Source organism: Centruroides vittatus, unplaced genomic scaffold (genome assembly GCF_030686945.1).
Source record: "Centruroides vittatus isolate TY-2023 unplaced genomic scaffold, ASM3068694v2 contig_350, whole genome shotgun sequence".
Lineage (NCBI taxonomy): Eukaryota > Metazoa > Arthropoda > Arachnida > Scorpiones > Buthidae > Centruroides > Centruroides vittatus.
Window position 1 is genome coordinate 585,213 of NW_027122173.1, and position 21,437 is coordinate 606,649.

The window sequence follows — 21,437 nt, forward strand, 5'->3', positions numbered from 1 at the left end:
TGAATGTATAATGTAAATTCTCAGGATTTCAATGCATAACTTGAAATTTGAGATTTGAACTTATATTTTTATAATTGTCAATGTTTTTAAATTTTAAAATATAGTAGAACCTTCAATATCGACCATCTTTTAACAACGGCCACTTCTAAATAACAGCCATTTTTTACGTTCCCGTCAGTGGCCGTTGTTCAGAGGTTTTAACTGTATTTTTAAGGAGTGTAAATTATTCAAGATGTAACGTTATACTAGATTAAAATAAATAACAGTTTAAATATCTGATTTATTTATAGTTACGTTGTAAAAATATACTTCTTTTTTTAGCTTATTTCATCGAAAATCTGCTTCTAAAATAATTTTTTTTTTCTATTAAGAATTTATCTAAAAGGTTGGGACTTTTTACATAACATACGTTTAAATGCGACCCTAAAATCGGGACTGAATATTGTATAAATTACAGGATTAATTAAAGAGTTGGCGTAACCTAACCATAAAAACACGCTGAACACATGATCTTCAGGTTGACAGGACTGACATAAAGGCATCAATAAAGCTGTCACGAAGAAAGGGAGCCAGCATACAACAAACAATCCCGTGATAATGGCTAAAGTCTTTGCTGTTTTCTTTTCACGTTTGGTTTCTATTGACTTCTTTTTATGCTTTTCTTTGGCGATTTTATTAGAAGAACCGTTACACGTGGGTTCGTAACTACTTGGACAAAACGAACCTTCCGATATGGCCGACAGTTCGACAGTAAGAGGAGGAGGGATGAGATTTGTCATTTTTGGTTGTGACACAGTCAATTTGACACCAGGTTTATTGCGTATTCTCTTTCTGGCCACTTTATATATTTTACCGTATAAAACGAAAATGGCGATTAGAGGTACGTAGAACGTGGAACAAGTGGCAAATATTTGATAAGCCGCGTCTTGGCTCACCAAACAACGTTTTTCAATTTGGACTCTCTGTAAAAAATCCGGATCTTTCCATCCAAAAACCGGAGCAAAAGACACGACGAAAGCGATACCCCAAACGATAATAATCATGGCACCTATATGACGTATGTTTCTTTTTCTGACATAATCGACGTACGTCACGGACCAGTATCTATCCACAGCAATTGCTAGTAGATGCAATATGGAAGCCGTGCAGCATAAAACGTCGCAAGACGTCCAAACGTCGCACAATTCTGGACCCAATGTCCACTGTTGATGCACTTCGTACAGGGCACCCAATGGCATTACTAAACAAGCCACCATCAGATCAGCAACTGCTAAAGATAAGACTAAGCCATTACCTAATCTGAACAGGTTACGATCGTATAGAATTGCGGCTATTACGAAAACATTACCCAATACCGTGGCTAAAATAAGGACAGAAAGTGTTAACGACGTAACAATCATTGTTATTTGACTTGTATTCTTTTCTTCGTCTCGTCCCGCACACAATCCTTTAGAACTTGTTGAATTGCAAATGGTTTCAAGAGAAAGATTGCTGTTTGGAATACCTTCGTTCCAACCTATCGTTACGTTGACAACAAATAATTCGTCTTTCGTAGAAGTTGATTCGATCATCTCTTTAACAATTAAAAATCTTGACATATTTCTCATCAGAAAGTTAATTCTATAATTACAGAACGTGAAGTTGAAGGTGAGAAACATCAGACGTTTTCATTCAGACTCTGTAAGTAAATAAATAAATAAAAGGTAAATACTGCATGCCATGTATTTATATTAAAAGATCCTATAAAATATTGTAAAAACTCAATCTTAACTTAATTTAGTTTTTACTTTCTCAGCTGTTATAGAATATAACTTAGGGAAAGTATGAAAATCGTCAAATTTTGACCCTTCCTCACTCGGTTTTCTGAATTTCTCGGGGGTTCGGCACCCCAGGGGCCCAAAAATGTAAAAAAAATCCTTACCAAATTCTATGTTTGCGTGTGTTTGCGTTAATTTTGCATTATATCTCAAACCAAAAATTTTGAAAATTGACAGGTTTATTTCTACAAATATATATGAATAATTGACACAATTAAATTTTGGTGGTTAAAAGCCAAGAGGATGGGGAGAGAGATGGGTCAGGTGTCATATCTCGAGTGGAGTCAGACTTAATAAAATTTTTACTTGTTATTAGCATTTACAGTTCCTCTACAAACTCACTCTGCCTTCAAAAATAAGACTTTTGCTTTTTTATAATATTAGTAATGTAAAAATTATTTGTGAATAAAATCCCATGAACACACGCAACTTTAACTTCGTAAATTATGAGGGCTGGGAAAGTCATGCAAGAGAGTACTTGCCAACGTTTTAATACTTACAATTTAAAAACACATTTCCTAAAAGAAAACTTGATATTAGGGCATGATTTTAATTAAATAGATGAATAAATGAATTTGAATTTATAATAATTTATTTGTTAATTTATTCAAATTTGATATTGTATTTCGTATTCATTTACTGCACAGACAAACCTCCGATAACGGCACCTCGTTTACATTATCTATTACACAACTTAGATTGTACTGTACAGTGAAGCTGGCAAAGGCTGCTTCGAACAGGAAGTCAAGAGGACCAAAGAAGGAAGTTCGATAATTTTAAATTATACTTTCCAAAGTTAGATAAAAAGCAACAGCTTTATTTTTTAGGATGGTTTAAACGAGTAAACATTTTATTATATCTAACACCACTCGAGACATGATCCCTTACCCCACTCTTTCTCCCTTCCCCTTGACTTACAATCTTTAAAATGTAACAGCATAAATGGCCCATATATAGAAATATTCCTGCCAAATCTCAACATTTTTGGTCAGTGGAGTCCTGAGATATAAAGGAAAATATAAGCCAATACACATATACCGGTACATACAGAATTTTATACTAGGTTTATTGATTTTTTTGGAATCAGAGACCTTTAACGTCGCGAAATTCAAAATACCAGGACCTAAGGATCAAAATTTGACCAATTACATTACTTTCCCTTTGTTATATAACAGAAAGAACGATTCTTTCTGAAATGCGTACAAAATAACCTCTAAATAGCGGCCATTTGTAAAATGTCTTTATTGTTTGTTCTGTAACGTACATCTGAAAATTAACAGTAAACTTAAATGCATAAATATTACATTGTGTTTTCTTGTAGATAAGTTAATTTTTTTTACGTTTCACAATGATTTTTCTCTTGATAATACATTTGGAGAGATACTACTTTGAAGTAAACAAATACGATAATTCAATCTACTGAATGTAGTGTGTATTATATTAACATCTGTAAAGAGCAAGTTTCTTGAAAACTCAATTTACACTAAAAGCATAAACTTAGGTTTGATGTGTCAATGATCTTATTTATTTATTCGTAAATCATATCAGAAATTAAGTATTTTATTAAAGTAACGCGTGGAAATTAAATTGGCCTAATAAAATGGCCATCTCTAAATGACGGCCATTTTATTAGGAACGTTTGCTTTAAAATGCATAAAAAATAACCTCTAAACAACGCCAATTTTTTACAGGGACATTTCATCTTTTTAACAAAAATTCATGCAAAATAATCTCTAAACAGCGACCGTTTTCTCAACGTTTCTTTTTGAAATGTACGCAAAATATCGTCCAAACAATGGCCACCTCCGAACAACGGCTATGTTTTTTCACGTCCTCGTCAGGGGTCGTCGTTCAGAGCATACTTAGATCGTATATAAAAAATTAAATCTTACAAATAAAACTTTTGTGAATTCTAAACAAAAATAAAACATTCTCAGATATTTCAATAGAGAAATACTTTAAAATAAAATGTAGGTATAAAATTTTTTTAAATATGATAAAGGTGACTTTAACACAAAAATGCACATAACCGACTACCTTATACAGGTCTTTGGATCAAATATTGAATAGTATGATGTGTATCTTTCGAATAAGTAGAAATCCCTAGTTATTCGCAGTCGATACAAATTTAATTAATAAAGTTTGTATCGACTTTCCTTTTAAAAGAACAACGTCAGAATATTTTTAGAAGAGAAAAAGAAAATTTTCAGTAAACTAACAAAATTTACTGACATTTTTTTCTGTTTTCCTCTCTTTACTGCAGTCGTAAATACTTGTTTCTGCTCGTTTCTTAAGCGAATATGGAACTAAATAGTTTTCTTTTGAGAAATCAAAAATGTAAAACCAGCTTTACAAAATATTCAATCGTATTGTTTACTTCCAAACATGATTATTTAATATGAAATCAAATCATATATAAGTTATATAAAATTTTTATATCTTGTCACTCCCTAATTTCTAGAAATTCTGGAAAGGTTTTGATATGACACCAGTAATTAGTTGTTAATGTAATTATGGTCAAATCTGTGAACAACGGACACTGACGAAACTATAGGGGCTGTAAGAAATGGCCACTGTTTCGAACTTGTTTTGTAAGCAATTTTGTTATAAAATCCCTGAAAAAATTGCCGTTGTTTGGAGGTCATTTTGTAAACTATTTTGCTTAAAAATGGCCGTTGTTTGGAAGTTATTTTGTATGCATTTTTGTTAAAACTAGAAATGTTTTTGAAAAAAATAGCCGCTGTTTAGAGGTGGCCGTTTTCGGAGGTTTCAGTTCATTATTGTTATAAATTGTCATTTTCTTGAATTATTTAGCTCTTAAAAATTATCCAATTCTTCGAAGTTTCATGTAAATATAAACTTTTATCCACAATTTCTGAAAAAAACTGTAAAAACTTACCTATAAAATTGAACACAGGAATTTATGTATAAACGAAATAAAGAATAAAGTTTATAAAAATCAAGTGAAATTAAATAGGAATTCAAAATTAAAACACTGAATTAAGAGAAATTCTTTTTCTATTTTCTGAAAAATCGAAAAAGAATTTGACGAAGTTTTTCTATTTCAAATATCCAATTACATTTACATTTTAAAACTATGTTATCAAAGTGTAGAAAATTTAATATAGGGGAATTCCCAGTAAAGGCCACCTTCCTATATCGATCACATGTAAATACTGGCCATTTTTGAGAAAGTTGTTTCTTTTCAACAAAAATGAAGAAAAAACAGCCTCCTAACAATGGTCACCTCCGAACAACAGCTTATGTTCCCATCGGTGACAATTGTTCAGAGGTTTCACTGTATACAGGCATTACAATTTAAATACCTATATCTTTATATAAAAACAGAAAATTTTATATGCAACGTAGCAGTCTACTACATAGCGCCATCCCCGATTTTGCATTTCACACGACATTGTGATTTTCAAACAAGTTTGTTCCTCACATAATCCCCGTTGTTTGAGTGGCTTCAGCAGAGCTACTCTCGATTTATCGTTACTTTCAGTGGTCAACAAATGGTAACGGTAAATCGAATTTAAAAATTGTTATTATTTCAAAACATGAAATATGATTTATAAATATAAAAAAATGAAGACTCAATCATATTAATTGAAAAGTTTTGTCGGCCAAAACCATTTTACAGTATTTTAAATTAATTAAATTTGTGATCACGCAAGTCTGGAACCATAGAAATTATGTTGGTCTGCATGGCGCTTTGAGTAAGAAGGAACAAATTGAAATTGAATTTATTTTAATGGTGTGGATTCGCAATCAGCATGAACAGTTTAGCAAGCTGCATCCAGATCGTCGTGTGTAATTGGTGAGAAATCTGGATTAAAATTAATTTATATTTCAAATGTATAAACGAAAAAATTTTACATAATTTATTATTGAAAAATGTATTTAATGAAATAACAATTACTTATTGTGACATCATTATAACGGCGGACTGCAATTTTTAATCATATTTTTAATTTAAAATATCACGTTACTTCCGGAAGTTCGTATATAATTAATTGGGATTTCTGGTCTCTGAGCTTTTCGTATCTGGTCTCGACTTTAATCTATCTGACTCCGTTCTGGAGATTAAGGAAGAACGAACGGACGGGCGACAGTGGGAATCTACGAGTATAATGCCCGATAATATTATTATGCTGTATTATGTTGCATTTTGTCTTGTCACTTGTTTACACAGTTTCTAATTTTAAACATATTTTTGACTAAATCTACTTTCAAAGATGTGTTTCGAATTGCTTTCTATCAAAACAATTTATTGGAAAAATACGCGATGAAAGGATAAATATCATGTTTCTTGACTGAACTTTTACTTTACTTTCTGGCAAAGATTTCAAATAACTGAAAGCATAGTAAATACTATTCTTGAGATCAAATACAGAAAGAAATATATTTTGAGATTAGTTGCTGCAAAAAGTATCCTGAAATTGAGAGAAGTTGCTGCAATTGCCTAAAATCTTTAATTTATTAAATTATAATTCTTGAAATTTTTTCGAGAGTAATAATTGATAATACGAATATTTGTATTTCTAATTAGTTCAGATTCCAATCTTTACTAGACAAATCGAACGAGGTACAAATGGGTTTTGTGTATTATGGGCAAGTAGATTGACAATGTGGTCAATCAATTTGAATAAGACTAACCGTAATCCTAACCGTTATAATCTGTATGGGATTCGAATCTACATATTCACTATGTTAACACCTTACTGTGCGGCCTATGAACTTTCATTAATGTAACATTAAAGTTTCAATATACCAGTTTGGGGGACCTGGGATAGAATCTGGGAAGTCTGTCCCGGATATGTCGCACCCCATTCCGCATAACTCTGTCGCCCAATTTTGAGCCTGGCAGAATCCACCGTGGGTTCTGCCAAGAAACCCGTAAATGGAGGCTAGTTCTGGGATAACTAACCCCCATTTACGTGAAGAAAATCCGAATAAAACTCCACTTGGCAGCCCATTTGTCAATCGCGAACCCGCGACGAACTACTGTTCACTGGTTTTACCTATTCGGTCACTGAGATGGGTTGCTACGCTTTAGAAATGTGCTTTATGTATGAATTATAAATTCAGATATACTAATTTAATTATACATTAATTTACTTAATTGAAAGTTATGACTATATTTACTATAAGCAAACCCATTATCGAACAACGCTTTTCAGTCAACGAATTAAGAAACGCATTAACTGATGTCTGGGTCGTCCAATTTCTCTAAAACGAAATTAACAAGATTAAAACAATTTAATAGAAAATTTCTTCGATTTTTATAGTTTAATATTTGATTGTATTCCTTGTCGATTTAATAAACAAAGTTATATAATTTTCAGAAATTTTGCCTTGGTTAGTTGTATTGAATTGGATTGATGGGAAGAGGGGTGCCTTCCGAAAAGACTTTCTATGGGAAACAGATTCCTATTTTGGTGTTAGACAAGTTAGACACGCGAATATAACCCGGAAAACGGCACGTGGTCTGCCTGTTGATGAGGCACGAATTAACGACCAAACTACCAATGTTTAATGGTTTTATCCACTTGGTCACTGGTGAATTGTACAGTATTTTCGAGAGTAAAAAATATCATAATATCGATTTCTATTATTTTAATTCTCGTTCTTAAATATTAGGTTATTTAAAATTCTATATTTAAAAATACTGAATATCAAAAGTTAATTTGAAAGTTTAATATTTCGAATGGAAAGTAAAGTACAGAAGGTTAAAGTACACGATAAGTAGAAAAAACATCATTAAACAGCAAACACCGACGAACACACGAAAAAAGAACAAGTTGGATTCGAGGTAATTATTAAAAGATAAAAATTCTTCTTTGTGAGTGTTAAAGATTACTTTTCTTATTTATTTTTAGGATCATTAAATATTTATTCAAATTGAAAGAGTTAGGCAATGTTCTACACTTGCATATTATTGAAAGTTATTTACAACGTCGGAATAACGTGAAATAATTCTTTGTTCGAAAATGAGTAAATATTTGAAGAGAATTCTTCCGAGAACAAAGAATATTATATTAAATATAATTTTTGATTAAGAGCTTGTTGACAAGTTGATCAAACAAGTAACTTTGAAATTCAAAGTACCGAATTTCTTTTATATGTATCAATTAATTATGTGATAGAAAATAAAGTTAACTGAATTTTTTATTATAATAATGGTTAGAACGAGCATTTATATAATAATTCACTTTAAAAAGTAATTGTTTTATCTGTTCGATGATAGTAGAGATAATGAACAGTGGAATAGTGTCTTTTCTTTATGTACGTTGAAGCGTGAATAGGCTTCAATACACATAAGGGTAGAAAGGGAAATTAACAATCTCTCAGCTCTTCTAATGAGGTTGTTTTTTATTTCTATGTAGGACGGATTTAGGGAATGCGCAGGGCGCAGTTGCACTCGTCTTCTGAGGGTTTTTCCCGAGTGAAACCGGGTATCTCGGGTAGTAAAAATTTTGTAAGGTATATCGTTCTCTTTCTGGATCATCTATTACAAATGTCTATTATATATATATATATATATATATATATAATGATAAAAGAAACTTCATAAAAATCCTTAGAGTCATAAAAATACGAAGTTCCAAGATAAAAATCTTGTAAACAAATTTTTACTTTCTATTTTATTTTATTTTTTTAAACGTGTAAAATAAAACATATCTCGGCGATAACTTTTAAAAATTTGGTGTCATGAAAATTGTTTTATTAAAATTTCCTATTTTGTGATATAACGTAATTCTTTTGTAAAAATATTATACGTATCACGTAGAAAAATATATTAAAAATAATGTAAAATTAAACCAACATATATTTTACTAGCAGGTAGGCCCGGCGTTGCTCGGGCAAAAGTAACGATAGCGAAGATTAAGATTATTACGTTATAGTCACAAAAGAAAAAGAGTAATTTCATCAACGAACTAAGCATTTCTAAAAAAAGGTCGAATTTGAAAATCGAATGTTCTAATATTGTTCGATTTTCACGTGTTCTGATTATGTCGTTCGATTTTCATCGAATGTTCTAAAGAAGAAAGGTCGAGAAAAACCGAACTAATCTGTTTAAATTTGAAAATCGAATATGTTCTACTATATTACTCTTTTTCTTTTTTCTTTTTTTTTTTTTTCCAGCGCCCGTAAATCTTGCACGTCGCTTTCTCTTGTTCTCCATTGTTACTTAACACTTCTATTTTTGACATTTCATTGTTACTTAACACTTTGGTATTTAAATTTGCTAACCTAACTGTGTACCAAATTTCAACTTTCAACTCCTAACCGTTTTAGCGAAAATTAAGATAATTACGTCATAGTCAACCTTACCCGTTTTCACAGAATGCAAGAATTCGGACCCCAGTTTCCAGACTAATTACAGAATTTTTAGATGGGTCTAAAAATATGTTCGATTTACCGCAAAAACGAAAAAACTGCATCTGCGTCTTGCACGTCGCTTTCTCTTAACACTTCCATTGTTGATATTTTCATTGTTGACACTTCCATTGTTACTTAACACTTCCATTGTTGATGGAAGTGTTAAGACTTAATCGTGTCCCTCTCCCCCGTGGGGAGGAATTTCGAAAAATCCCTTCTTAATGTGCATTCTCGTGACGTACCATAACTGTGTACCAAATTTCAACTTTCAACTCCTAACCGTTTGGGCTCTTCACTGATTATTATTATTATTATTATGTTGGGTTAAGTGAGATATACTCGGTTAACACCGGTGGCTGTGTACTATGCCGGACCAAAGTCAAGGCATAGTAACCAACACAGAAATTAAAAAAGTGTATCAGTGTGTGTGTCTGTATTCAGGAATTTTCTCACAATATGAATGTATTCAATATAGTGGCCTTCTGTAGTGTGATGTATGTGTTTCTATTCAATTGTAATGTGCCCAGGCTTTTGTGTAGTGTGTGTGGTATGGCACCTGTAGAGGAGAGAACAACAGGTACAATAAGCACCCTATCCATCCTCCACAGATGCCTTATTTCCTGGGCAAGTTCTGTGTACTTATTAATTTTTTCAGTGCAAGCGTTTTATATATTGTGAGTGTTTGGAATGGATATGTCTATAATGTATGTGATTTTATTGTGTTTGTCAATGAGTGTGATGTCTGGTCTGTTGTGGTAAATTGTTTTATCTGTGATTATGGCTCTGTCGTAGTACATTTTGTGCGTGTTGTTTTCCAATACTGTCTGTGGAATGTATTTGTAATATGGTTCGTGGATGTCTACTAATTTGTGTTTCCTTGCAAGCTCTTGGTGTATTATATTTGCTACTTGATTATGTCTGTGTAAATAATCTGTTTGTGCCAAGAGCTTGCAACCAGAGGTGATGTGTTGTATAGTTTCTGGCATGATGTGACATTTTCTGCATGTGTCATTTGTGAGTGTTGCATCTTTGAGTATGTGTTTTCTGTAGTTTTTAGTATTTATGACCTGATCCTGTATGGCAATCATGAATCCTTCCGTCTCCCCAAAGAGGCATCCCCGAGCTAACCAGCTGTTTGACGCAGTTTTGTCAACAAAATCATGGGCCAGATCATAAGGATGCCTGCCATGGAGTGCCTTTCGAGCCCACGATTGCTTAATGGTGTCTATGCTTTTTATATGTTGTGTTGTGTCCATATGATGTGAGTGTAAGTTTAATGGTGTGTTATTCGAGTCTGCTAGAGTTACTGCTTTATGTAATTGTGATGTTTCTTGTTTTTTGTAGAAAAACTCTCGCAGCGACTGTATTTGTTTGTAGTGAAGGTTAACTATGTCAATCAGGCCACGTCCGCCATCTTTACGTGGAAGGGTTAATCTTTCTGTGGCGGATTTAGGATGATGTTGTTTATGCTTAGTAAGTGTAGTTGTTGTTTTCCTTTGGAGTTGCTCAAGATCTGTGTGAGTCCAATGTATAACTCCGAAAGAATATGTGAATACTGGGATGACATACGTGTTTATTGCTTTAACTGTGTGTTTTGCATTTAACTGTGTTCTGAGAATAGCATTTAACCTACTTTGGTATTCTTTAATTAATCTTTGCTTTATTTGTGTATGTTCTGTTAGTTTGGCCTGTTGGAATCCTAAATACTTGTAGAACTCGCCCTCTTCCATGGATTCAATAATGTCTCCATTTCCAAGCGCAAAATCTTCTTTCTTCAGGATTCCTTTTTCTATGTGAACTGTTTTGCATTTATCTAGGCCAAATTCCATTTGTATGTCCATGGTGTATGAATGTGTGATTTGTAGGAGTTGATGAAGTTGTTTTTGTGTGGATGCATAAAGTTTTATGTCATCCATGTACATGAGATGTGACAGTGTAAACTGTGTTGTTTTTTCATGTCTGATATTGTAACCATATTGCGTGTTGTTTAACATGTTGGATAATGGGTTCAGAGCTAAGCAGAACCAGAGAGGACACAAGGAATCTCCTTGAAAAATTCCTCGCCTAATAAAAATTTGCTTTGTTTGTATGGAAGTGTTACTAACCCTGAGATGTAGTGTTGTTTTCCAGTGCTGCATAGTGTTTTGAAAGAATGCAATGAGTGATGGATGTATTTTGTACATGTGTAGAATATGTAGCAGCCAACTGTGTGGAACACTGTCGAATGCTTTTCTGTAGTCTATATATGCCATGTGTATGTTTCTGTGTTGTTTGTGTGCTTGCCGTAGAATGACTGAATCTATGAGTAACTGTTCTTTGCATCCCTTGTGATTTCTACGGCAACCTTTTTGTTGTTCTGTTAGAATGTCGTGTTCTTCAATATGTTTGTATATTTTGTTTGCGATACAGGATGTCAATAATTTGTACAGTGTTGGAAGACATGTAATTGGTCTGTATTGTGTGGGGTCTGTGGTATTGTTGTTTTTAGGTTTCATGTAGGTGATGCCCTGAGTAAGAAAATTTGGCATGTCTTGTGGATTGATGATGATGTGTGTTAGGTGTTTAGCTAGTTCCTGGTGCAGTGATGTGAACTTTTTGTACCAGAAATTGTGAATGTTGTCTACACCAGGTGTCTTCCAGTTGTGTGTTCTGTTAACAGTGTATTGGAAATCATGTATGTTTATTTCAGCACAGGGCATAGTTGGTATGTTGTGCAAGTTTCTGTTCTCCTCCTCGATCCAGCCTGCATCAGCATTGTGCGTGACAGCACTGGACCAAAGAGAAGACCAATATGTTGTGAGTTCTTCTTCTGTTGGTGTGCCACTGTGCTGTGTATCAGTGTTTGCTTTGTTATTAATTTGTCTGTAAAAGAGTTTTTCATTGTTTGTAAATAATTTATTTTGTTGTTTTCGTAGTGTACATGTTTTGTATCGTTTGAGTCTACGTGCTTTGGCAGCAAGTTTTTGTTTTAGTGTATCAATGTATTCTGTAATGTGTGTGTTGTGATGTTCATGTTTTGTGTGTGTTTTTATTTTCTTGAAAATGTTTTTGAGCTGTTTCCTTAATTTGGGTGTTATGTTGTTTTTAGTGTATTGTGTCAGCCTGCCTAATTGCTGTCTAATGTCATTTATTTGTATTTCTATTCTTCTCTGCCAGGCAGGCTTGTGATAATATTGTGTTTTCTGTGTATTTGTCTGTGACTGTACTTTCAGTCCATGGTGTGTCACTACTGTGACTGCCCCAGCATAAACTAATGTATGAATGTCTGCGAGTGTAGAAATTGAATGAATGTAGTGTGGTATTAAGTGAGTGTTTACATAATTTAGTGTTTTTCCTACTTTCTTTGACGTGTTGATTTTTGGTATTCGTGGTCGTTGTGTGGGATCTGTGCCTGTATATTTAGTGAGTGTTTCCTGAAATATAAGTGAGAGCGTATTAACTAAATCCATGTCTATGTTATCAGTGATGGACGAGGAAGTGTCTGTAGTATCATTAGTGGTAATTGTTGTATGTGTGTTATTATCAATGCTTGTTGCTGGATTATCCTGACAGGTTACATGATCTTCATTAATGTTAGATGTTTCTGTCTGTTGATGTATTTGATCAGCAACCTGTTGTTTGATAAGTTCAAGTGTTGTTTGTGGAATAAGGTTGTTGTGTATAATTGTTCTTTTTTGATCAACAACCCTTTGTTCAGTGACAGTGAGGTGAGGATATTGTTGTGTGAATTTATGGTGTAGTTGTTGTCTGTATGCTGTCATGTTTGTTTCCAGTTTTGTGATCGTGTAATAAGTACGGATGATAAACTCGTTCATTTCTACTGTCCATTTCATCCGTTGGCGTGGTTTTCCAGCCTTTGTGGTCTGTGGATGCATTGCCACAGAAACACCAAGGCTGGGCTGGTTCCTCACATCTGTTGAGGGCATTGCAGTAGCCATGCTTGGGCCGGTGCTGCTTTCGCCACCGGTAACCAGGGGAGACTGTGGCCTATTTTTCGAACGTGAGCCTCTGCCTAACCCACGAACGCGGACCTTGTTAACCCGGGCGACGTCCGAGCCGGCATCACACTTTGATCTAGTTATCACCATAATAAATATCTCCACAGAATGTGGGTGTGGTCACTCTTAGCTTCATTTCTCCCCATAGACCTTACTGGCATGGGTGTCCCTACCAGGAGCTTGTGCTCCAGCCTGCATTGCCCTATGGATCAGTAAAATTACTGGGCTCTCCCACCACGACCAGGTGGTGACTACGGGAGAGTTATTATTATTATTATTATTATTATTATTATTATTATTATCAACTCGTCTCGATTATATATATAGATTATAATAATTTAAAAGATTTAAAATAATATCAGCGTGTTATTTACGAATATCGTGGAGTTTTTACATAAAATATTCAAATTAAATATAGTTTTATGCCCATAAAATGTATTTATATTAAATATAATACAAGATAATTTCCATTTTGAATATTTTTTTAATAATACAAGTTGTTTATCGTAATAATTCGACGTAAAAAACGAATGGAATAATAACGTGGCACGTGGGAATTAATGATGTGGGAAAAACAGGAAATAATAGGAATTATATGTAAGCAGTATAGAAAAGTTGTAGCGAATACTGTATAGTAAAATATATAAAAGCATAAGAAATAATTAAATGTTTAAACTCTTTTACTTAATTAAAAAAATAATAATAATTCTAGTTTAAAGAAAAATAGAAATGAGTTATTAGAATCGTTTAAATAACGAGCAATAATAAATATATAAAGCAACAAAAATAGGCATTATCTTCGACTGGTGCCAACCACTTACACCGACGAATGTAAATAACTTGTGATTATTATATAAATAAATTAAAATTCAAACTGCTTATGGGAAATGATTATTAAGTGAAGGAAATGGAATTTTTCATTTAATTAAATTCTAGTTCACTGAACTAGTTACAATTATTAAGAATTATTATCGGCAATTTTCTTTGAAAAGAGTCGTTATTCAATTATAAGAGTTTTATAAATACAGATAATCCTATATAATAATCATTCTGACATTAATTTCTCAAAATTTTAAGTATTATTGCGCGTAAGTATATGAGTGTGTCCGTGAGTGTGTTACTTATATGTAATTTATGTTTTAAAACACACGAAATATATATATATATATATATATATATATATATATATATATTGAATTAACGAAATAATAATACATTGTTGATTGTTGCAGTTAAAAATTGACTGAATACGAACTGAAGACCATATAAAGATCGATACAATTCACGTGTTACCTATTGTTCTGATATAGAAAATGCTATATCTGAACAAAAGGTGATAGATGTTTTAATTCGTAACATATTCATTATATATAGCTGTTATCAGTAGCGTAATTATTAGATGGCCCGAATAGAATGTTGAAACCTGTATTATCTTACCGTACCACTCCTGTACCACTAGAGCTGTGAATGAAGAGTACTTTAGTTACAATTAAATGTTATAGTTTATGATCTCGTAAAATTATGTAGAGGTATCCCCAATCATTTGTGCCTAGGATCCCTAAACGTCACCACTGCTTTCATCACGTTCAAATATTTTTGCTGTACTTATTTGATTTTCTCTTCATTTATTTACAGAGGAAGAAGGGTCCGCGCCCCCTGGTCCCTTCTGGTTACCATACTTCTGTTATTCATTGTTTTATTAATAAGAAAGTGTCTTCTACTTTAAAATTATAATAAAAAGCGCATATATGTAAATATTTAAAACGAGAATTTATAAATCATGCGAATATTTAATATAAAACAACAAGATCCTACTTTTTAAATATTGTTTTTCCTACGTTTGGATATTTCGAAGCATTTCTTATAATATATTAAATGTTTCATCCAATGTTTTAAATTATTATATTTATCAAGAAGAAACAAACTCCGAACGTTTTATCAACAGATAAAATGGTATAAAAAAAAACAATAAAATTCGCAGTAATTTTTGTTTCGTGTTTATCTTGTATTTATTGTAGGAAATTATGATTATTTTCTACAGATTATTCACAACCTTTCATTCAATCGATATGAGAAATGTGTCTGTAATTTATCATTATTTGCAACAACATTTGAAAAATAAATTGTTACAAATTGTCAATACTTAATATCATCCGCTATTATTAAAAATAATTATATTGAATTTCGATTATTATACTTTTCTAATATCACGAGGTGCTTTGCGGATCCGGAATAGAATATGTGCTGCCATCCCACGAATGTTTCATGGGCTATCTGTTCCCGACTTGTCGGGCCTCGTCTCTCATCACCCGTCCTCTTGTGGGCCTGAACGAACCCACGATGGGTATGATTAAAATGTCCTTCTTAGGGTCTTTTTAATCACGTGACTATAAATTAAAATAATGATAAATATTTTCTGTTGATATGACAAAAATTTTTTTAGAGATTAGAAAACAATTTAAAAGATTTGGAGTTAATATTTTCTAAGGATATGGTGTGTCCAATTGTTCATCCTCGTATTATTTTTTAAGATTTAAGCCAAATTAATTTTCCCAACTACTTTTTTATCAGAGCATCCAAATCTTAAATTTAACAAATACTTACGAGCGACTAGGGCGAATAACACACTACTCGACCACCGGTGCATTACGGGTGAGAACCAATGGCCAACCGGTCATTGGTTCGCACCTCATCAACGGATTACCGAGTGGAGTTTTCCAGGTTGCATTCATGTCTAACACCTAAATAGGGCCAGTTTCCCATAGCGTTTTCTTCATGTGTCTAATATCAAAATAGGGGCCAGTTTCCTATGTAAAGCCTTCTCGGCAGCCCCTTGGAAAATCGCCCATATGTTGCGTTGCCTTACCTTGCCAAACACAATAATTAATATAAAAAACGTTCTTAATTTTTATCTCTTCAGCTAATTATTTATATTTTATAATCATGATTATATTCGCATTGTATATATAATAATCAAGCGACATTTACGAGTTTTAGTTTGATTCGCGACACACTAAAATTCAATTTGCAGTTACCATCAAGTTGCTATAGCAACAACTGATGCTGCAAAGTGTAACTCTGATAGAAAATGACAAAATAACTAACAATAACTTATACTGGTTTCAATATTATCTCGGTTACTACTGGATTTTATATAAATAATGATGAAGTTCGGCTGTAAAATAAAATTTAAAAATTTTTAACTGGAAAATTGTATTAATATTTCGTTTCGAAAAATATTTGATAGCATCTCCTTCAATCAACTTCTGACAAAAGTGATAAAAAGCTTAAAGATGGAGACAAGAGAAGTTAAAAGTTATTAAGGTTGTTTCAATAACAACTACATAACAACAAATAAATGTCCACAAAAACCTGACACCTCTTTGTTGTTAGTAGTTGTTGTTAATAACTTTTAGAATTCTTATTTTATTTCACTTATTAGTAAAATATAAGATTAATTAAATTAAAAAACAATAAAACATACTGTATTTTATTATTTTAATACAATTACTTTTCTTTAAAATAATTTTTTTATGTCCAATTAATTCAAAAAATATCAAAGATTGTTTTTTCTATCTTGCATTCAAAAGATTTTTAAAATCATTTTTTAATGCTTATATCAATTATTAATTAATGAACTGACTGATATTTTCGTACAAATACTTTCAAGTATTCTTAATAATAAATATACTGAATAATTGTTAAAATATTTTACATATAGCAGAAACGTTTTGCACATAAACTAAACAAGCTGCAGCTTATGGCCTTGCGTTACGAATTTATAACATAAGATCTCATATTTTTATATGATCATTATTTAGTGGTAAGGAAAGACTTGTTACATGCAATAGCTTAGAACCACAACAAGTCTTTCAGTCCAGCTTTTTTAGTTTCTTTATACAGGACATAAATTTTCTTCTACACTTTTTACTTGATTTACAGCTTCAAATTTATGCATTTAAAGCTGTAAATCAAGTAAAGGGTATAAATCATGTCATCAAATTGTTTAATGACATGATTTTATGAACCGCGACTCCGTTTTTCGAATAATTACGGGATACTTGTTGGCTGAGAGCTACTCTTATTGTATTAAAATCTGCTCATTCTAAATTATAGTAATTAAATTGTCAATGTATAAATGACGTTTCTACAAAAGATTTAAGTAAAGTTTTATCTTTAGTTATTCAAAAATAGTTTCTTTTTACGATTATAATAACAGTAAAAAACCACTTCGAGCAGTGTAATGTGAAATAAAACTATCCAGTTAATGGTAAACAAAGTGAAATTTGATATGAAGAACATTTTGATTTATCTCAGATGAAATTGATTCTAGTTCTCGTGTGGCAAATATATATATATATACTGTCAATTTTTCAAACTGGTGTTGCTATTAATTTGCTTCAAGCAGAATTGTTACAATTTATCACGTGCAAAATTGTTCTGGAAACTCTACTCGCAATTTGCCTGTCAATCTTAAGTTTGCCAAACTATAGCCAATTTGTCTGCTGCAAAATCGCTGTCAATTACTGACTACAAAATTACTGTCTGTTCACGATCATGCAAAACTAATTGACAGTTTATCTAGAGCAAAATTTCTTTTCTTTCTTTTATTGTGTTCAATGCTAAAGTACCATTATCTACGAGTATACATAAGTTATACACAAAAATAATTATATTTATCATTAAAAGTATAGAACGAAAATAAATTTAAACAAATAACTGTTAAAACTTTGTATAATTATCGAGATATTCGGTAGAAATATGAAAATACCTGGTTTATGTGGAGGTGTGTTTTAGTATATTCTGCCAGCATTCTGATAATGAACTGATAACATTTCTTATGGTTGAAGAGAACAGAGAGAGGGAGAGAGCATTATGGATGAGATCGAGGCTAAAATTCCTCCAATAGCGCAAAGAAGCGGAGTTACAATTCTTTAATAAAGAGCTACAACGTTATATCGAAGATTTAACTTCATATACGGAATATTTATTTTATTCTAAATACATTTTTGCTTTAATATCTCGATATAGATTCATTCTATATAATTTACGCTTTGCATTTATTATTATAATTCTATATTTTAATGCAATTTTAACATTACAGAAGAAATAATAATAATAATAATTGGGACAATGAGAATCTCCCAGTCGGTAGATCGATCCTCGGAGGTCACTGACGTACAGTACTTAATAACGTTTTGTAAATTTAAAAAGTTAATGTATAAATTTTTATATTTAATTAAGAATAGATTAATATTTAAGCTTATTAGATTATATTTAAAATAATTTTATACAAATAAAAATTTAAAAAACTCGTCTATAAATTTTTAAAAATTTATATTAAAACGGAGAATAGTTTTATTTTATTACATCAGATGGCATAACAATCGAAGGGTCGTTGTTAATCTTCAAAAATGTTTGCGAATTTTATTTTAAAAAATAATACTGTGTGTTCAGTATATATATATTTCTACGCCATTAAAGATGATAATTAAAGCTACATAATTAAGTTTTTGATTTATTTTTTCTATAAATGATTAATTTTATACAGTCGAATCTGCAATAACGGCCACCTGTAAACGGCGGACGGAAGGGTTAGGCGATGAGGCGTCAGAATACAGCTCAGAATAACCGTCAGGAATTTTATTTGGGGTTCTGTCTCGGATATGTCGGACCACGTCAATCACCATCCGGAAACCCATTTGTGGGATTGGACGAAATCACGATGGACTTAAAAAGGCCCTTTTAAGGCCTACGAAGCGGAACGAATAAGAAAACCCCTTTGACGACGATGAATTTTTAGAAACTTTTAAATGCGTAAAATAACCTCCAAACTACGGACAGATTTTATGTTTCCGTCAGTGGCCATTGTTCAGAGGTTTGACTGTATTATAAATTAGTGCTGTCACTTTTCTGTTTGTTTTTTTATCAATATATTAAAAAAATAATAATTATATTAAATACCGGTAATTTTATATGTATTTTATATTTTTCTGTGTTAAAACAATGCTATAAAACTTCTTAAGACAGATCTACATAACAAAAGATTTTTTAATGGTTTACGATACAATTTATATAAAATATAAATGAGGAAAAAATGTACTGTACGTAACTAACTTCTTAATTATTTAAATATTATCTTTCAATACTTCAATAAACATTAAATAAATATTCAGTTAAATATTATATTTAAAATAAATAAATAAAATGTAAAAAGTACGATAGATGTTTTAAATAAAGTTTAATATTTTATCCAATTATTTAAATTTAAAAAGCAAAGAAAAAAGTATTTGAAACAGTTTAACAATTATTTAATATATTAATATATTAATAATGTTTATTTCATAAAGATATCAGTCTGGCCTTAGAGAAAAATAAATAAATAAGTAAGTATAAATTTTGAATAAGTATTTAAGAAAAAAAATAACAAATATAATTAAATTTAAAATAAATATAAATGAATACAAAGGAACGCAGTTAACAAGCATCAATAAATAAGCATTTCTTTAAACATACGCTTATTGACAATAAAGTTGGATTGAAATTGAATTACATACCAGACATTGATACCAAAATGCCTTAAAATTGCTACCCCAGAATCCTATAGAAAAGATTGCAAAGGATCATGTTCACAATTTTCAGTGTACCTCTTGCTTGAAGTTATTGTCTGCTGTTGAGTGGACACGGTTACCATTGCTAATGTTTCATTCTGGGAAGCCACAGTCGGTCACTCCTAGTCGTAATATGAAGAACATCGACGGAACAGCAATACGTTCGGCAAATCATGCGCTTTATATGTTGCCTTTCAAGGCAAAGTTGGCTGCAAACGGCCATTTTCCAGTACGATAATACTCGGCTATACGCAGGTAGGATTTCTCGGGGATGTCTTCATGTTATCAAACTTCGTTGGTTTGCCCGGTCCAGATTTATCACCTTTCGATATTTATGGAATCAGACGGGATACCAGCTTCGGCCATTCATGAGTGTGAAGGATGTGGAGCGGCAGTTGCAACATTTGTGAGCAAATCTGTTGCAGGATAGCATACTATGCCTGTATGTCCGACTGTATCGCTACATACATACAGGCGAGAGTACCAACGAGGTATTAAAGGTTGCTTTAAGTTGTACCGTGGACGCATAGGAAATTACACCATTGCCATGATATTGTAATCTCTTATTACTATAATCATTACGTTTGCACTAATTCCAATGTCTCTTCCTTGGTCCGTAACCATTTTTGTCAATGAGTGTATACACTTGTGTTAACTATTTGAATATTATTTTAAGATTTACGTTATTTGCTATTCAAAAAGTAAATAGAATATGGCATTTTTTTTTCTTCTTGCACTCTATGGAATGCTGTGAGTCACTGTTTAAGTATACTTTATCTGAAGTATTGTGGATTCTAAATTAATTTAATGAAATTTGAATAAAACTATACATTTTAATTTTTAATTCAAAATGTAAGCGATTCTACTGATTTGAATGAATGTTTATTCATAAACAATCTTCATTGGAGGAATAAGACTTCCACCCCGCGGGCTCCAATATGGGTTCGGCCGGAAAGTGAGCGAACATACATTTATCTTGAAGAGTTTAAAATATACAATCTTTAATAAAATTACAGGAAAATTACATGAAGTTTTTATATTAAATTTAAAAAATAGCAACTAATTAAGAATAAAAAATTACAGCTTAGACATTCGTCCCCACCAGTGTCCGAGTGGTTAAAGCCATTCGGACACTAGTTAATCGCGGGTTCGCACCTTACCAGTGGACTGGCTACGTAGAGTATTTTTTGGTTTTTCTTCATGTACATAATACCTGAATAGGAACCAATTTCCCACAGAAAGTCTTCTTGAGAGACGTCTCACTTCGTATATCGCTCAAAAGTTTCGTTGCCACTTTCCATCAAACCCACCTAATAACCATTAACAGCATAATCATGAACTAAATATGCCAGCTGTAGAGACCGTGCCGATTTGTAAATACGTCTGTCGTTTTTGTAAATTTAAAATAAATTTTACATTGGTAATCAAATATATGTAAAAATTAAACAGCAAAACCTCTTAACAGCCCCCGACGGAAACTTAAGAAAATGACCGTTGTTGGGAGGTTATTTTTTTATGCATTTTAAAGAGAACCGTTCCCGAAAACATAGCCGCTGTTTAGAAGTGGTCGTCGTTGGGAGGTGACGTTCGGTTGTACTTTATAAAAGAGGTATACATATAAAATG

General features: G+C 32.1%; 1 protein-coding gene and 1 long non-coding RNA gene across 2 annotated transcripts; one reads left to right on the top strand and one right to left on the bottom strand.

The window, feature by feature from the left end:
* Positions 1-286: 286 nt before the first annotated feature.
* On the bottom strand, positions 287-15,451 carry LOC136974533 (5-hydroxytryptamine receptor-like). Its single transcript, XM_067269435.1, has 2 exons — positions 15,399-15,451; positions 287-1,678 (listed from the first exon to the last, which is right to left on the bottom strand). Exon 2 carries the CDS (start codon positions 1,656-1,658, stop codon positions 375-377), a length of 1,284 nt encoding a protein of 427 aa, XP_067125536.1. The 5' UTR covers positions 1,659-1,678; positions 15,399-15,451; the 3' UTR covers positions 287-374.
* On the top strand, positions 15,324-18,979 carry LOC136974545 (uncharacterized). The gene is made up of 3 exons (XR_010880651.1): positions 15,324-15,545; positions 16,449-16,589; positions 18,753-18,979. It is a non-coding gene; the product is annotated as an uncharacterized lncRNA (long non-coding RNA).
* The last annotated feature ends 2,458 nt before the right edge of the window (positions 18,980-21,437 follow it).

Excerpts from the sequence above, each read along its gene's own strand:
- LOC136974533 (XM_067269435.1), bottom strand. The coding sequence starts at position 1,658 with ATGTTTCTCACCTTCAACTTCACGTTCTGTAATTATAGAATTAACTTT.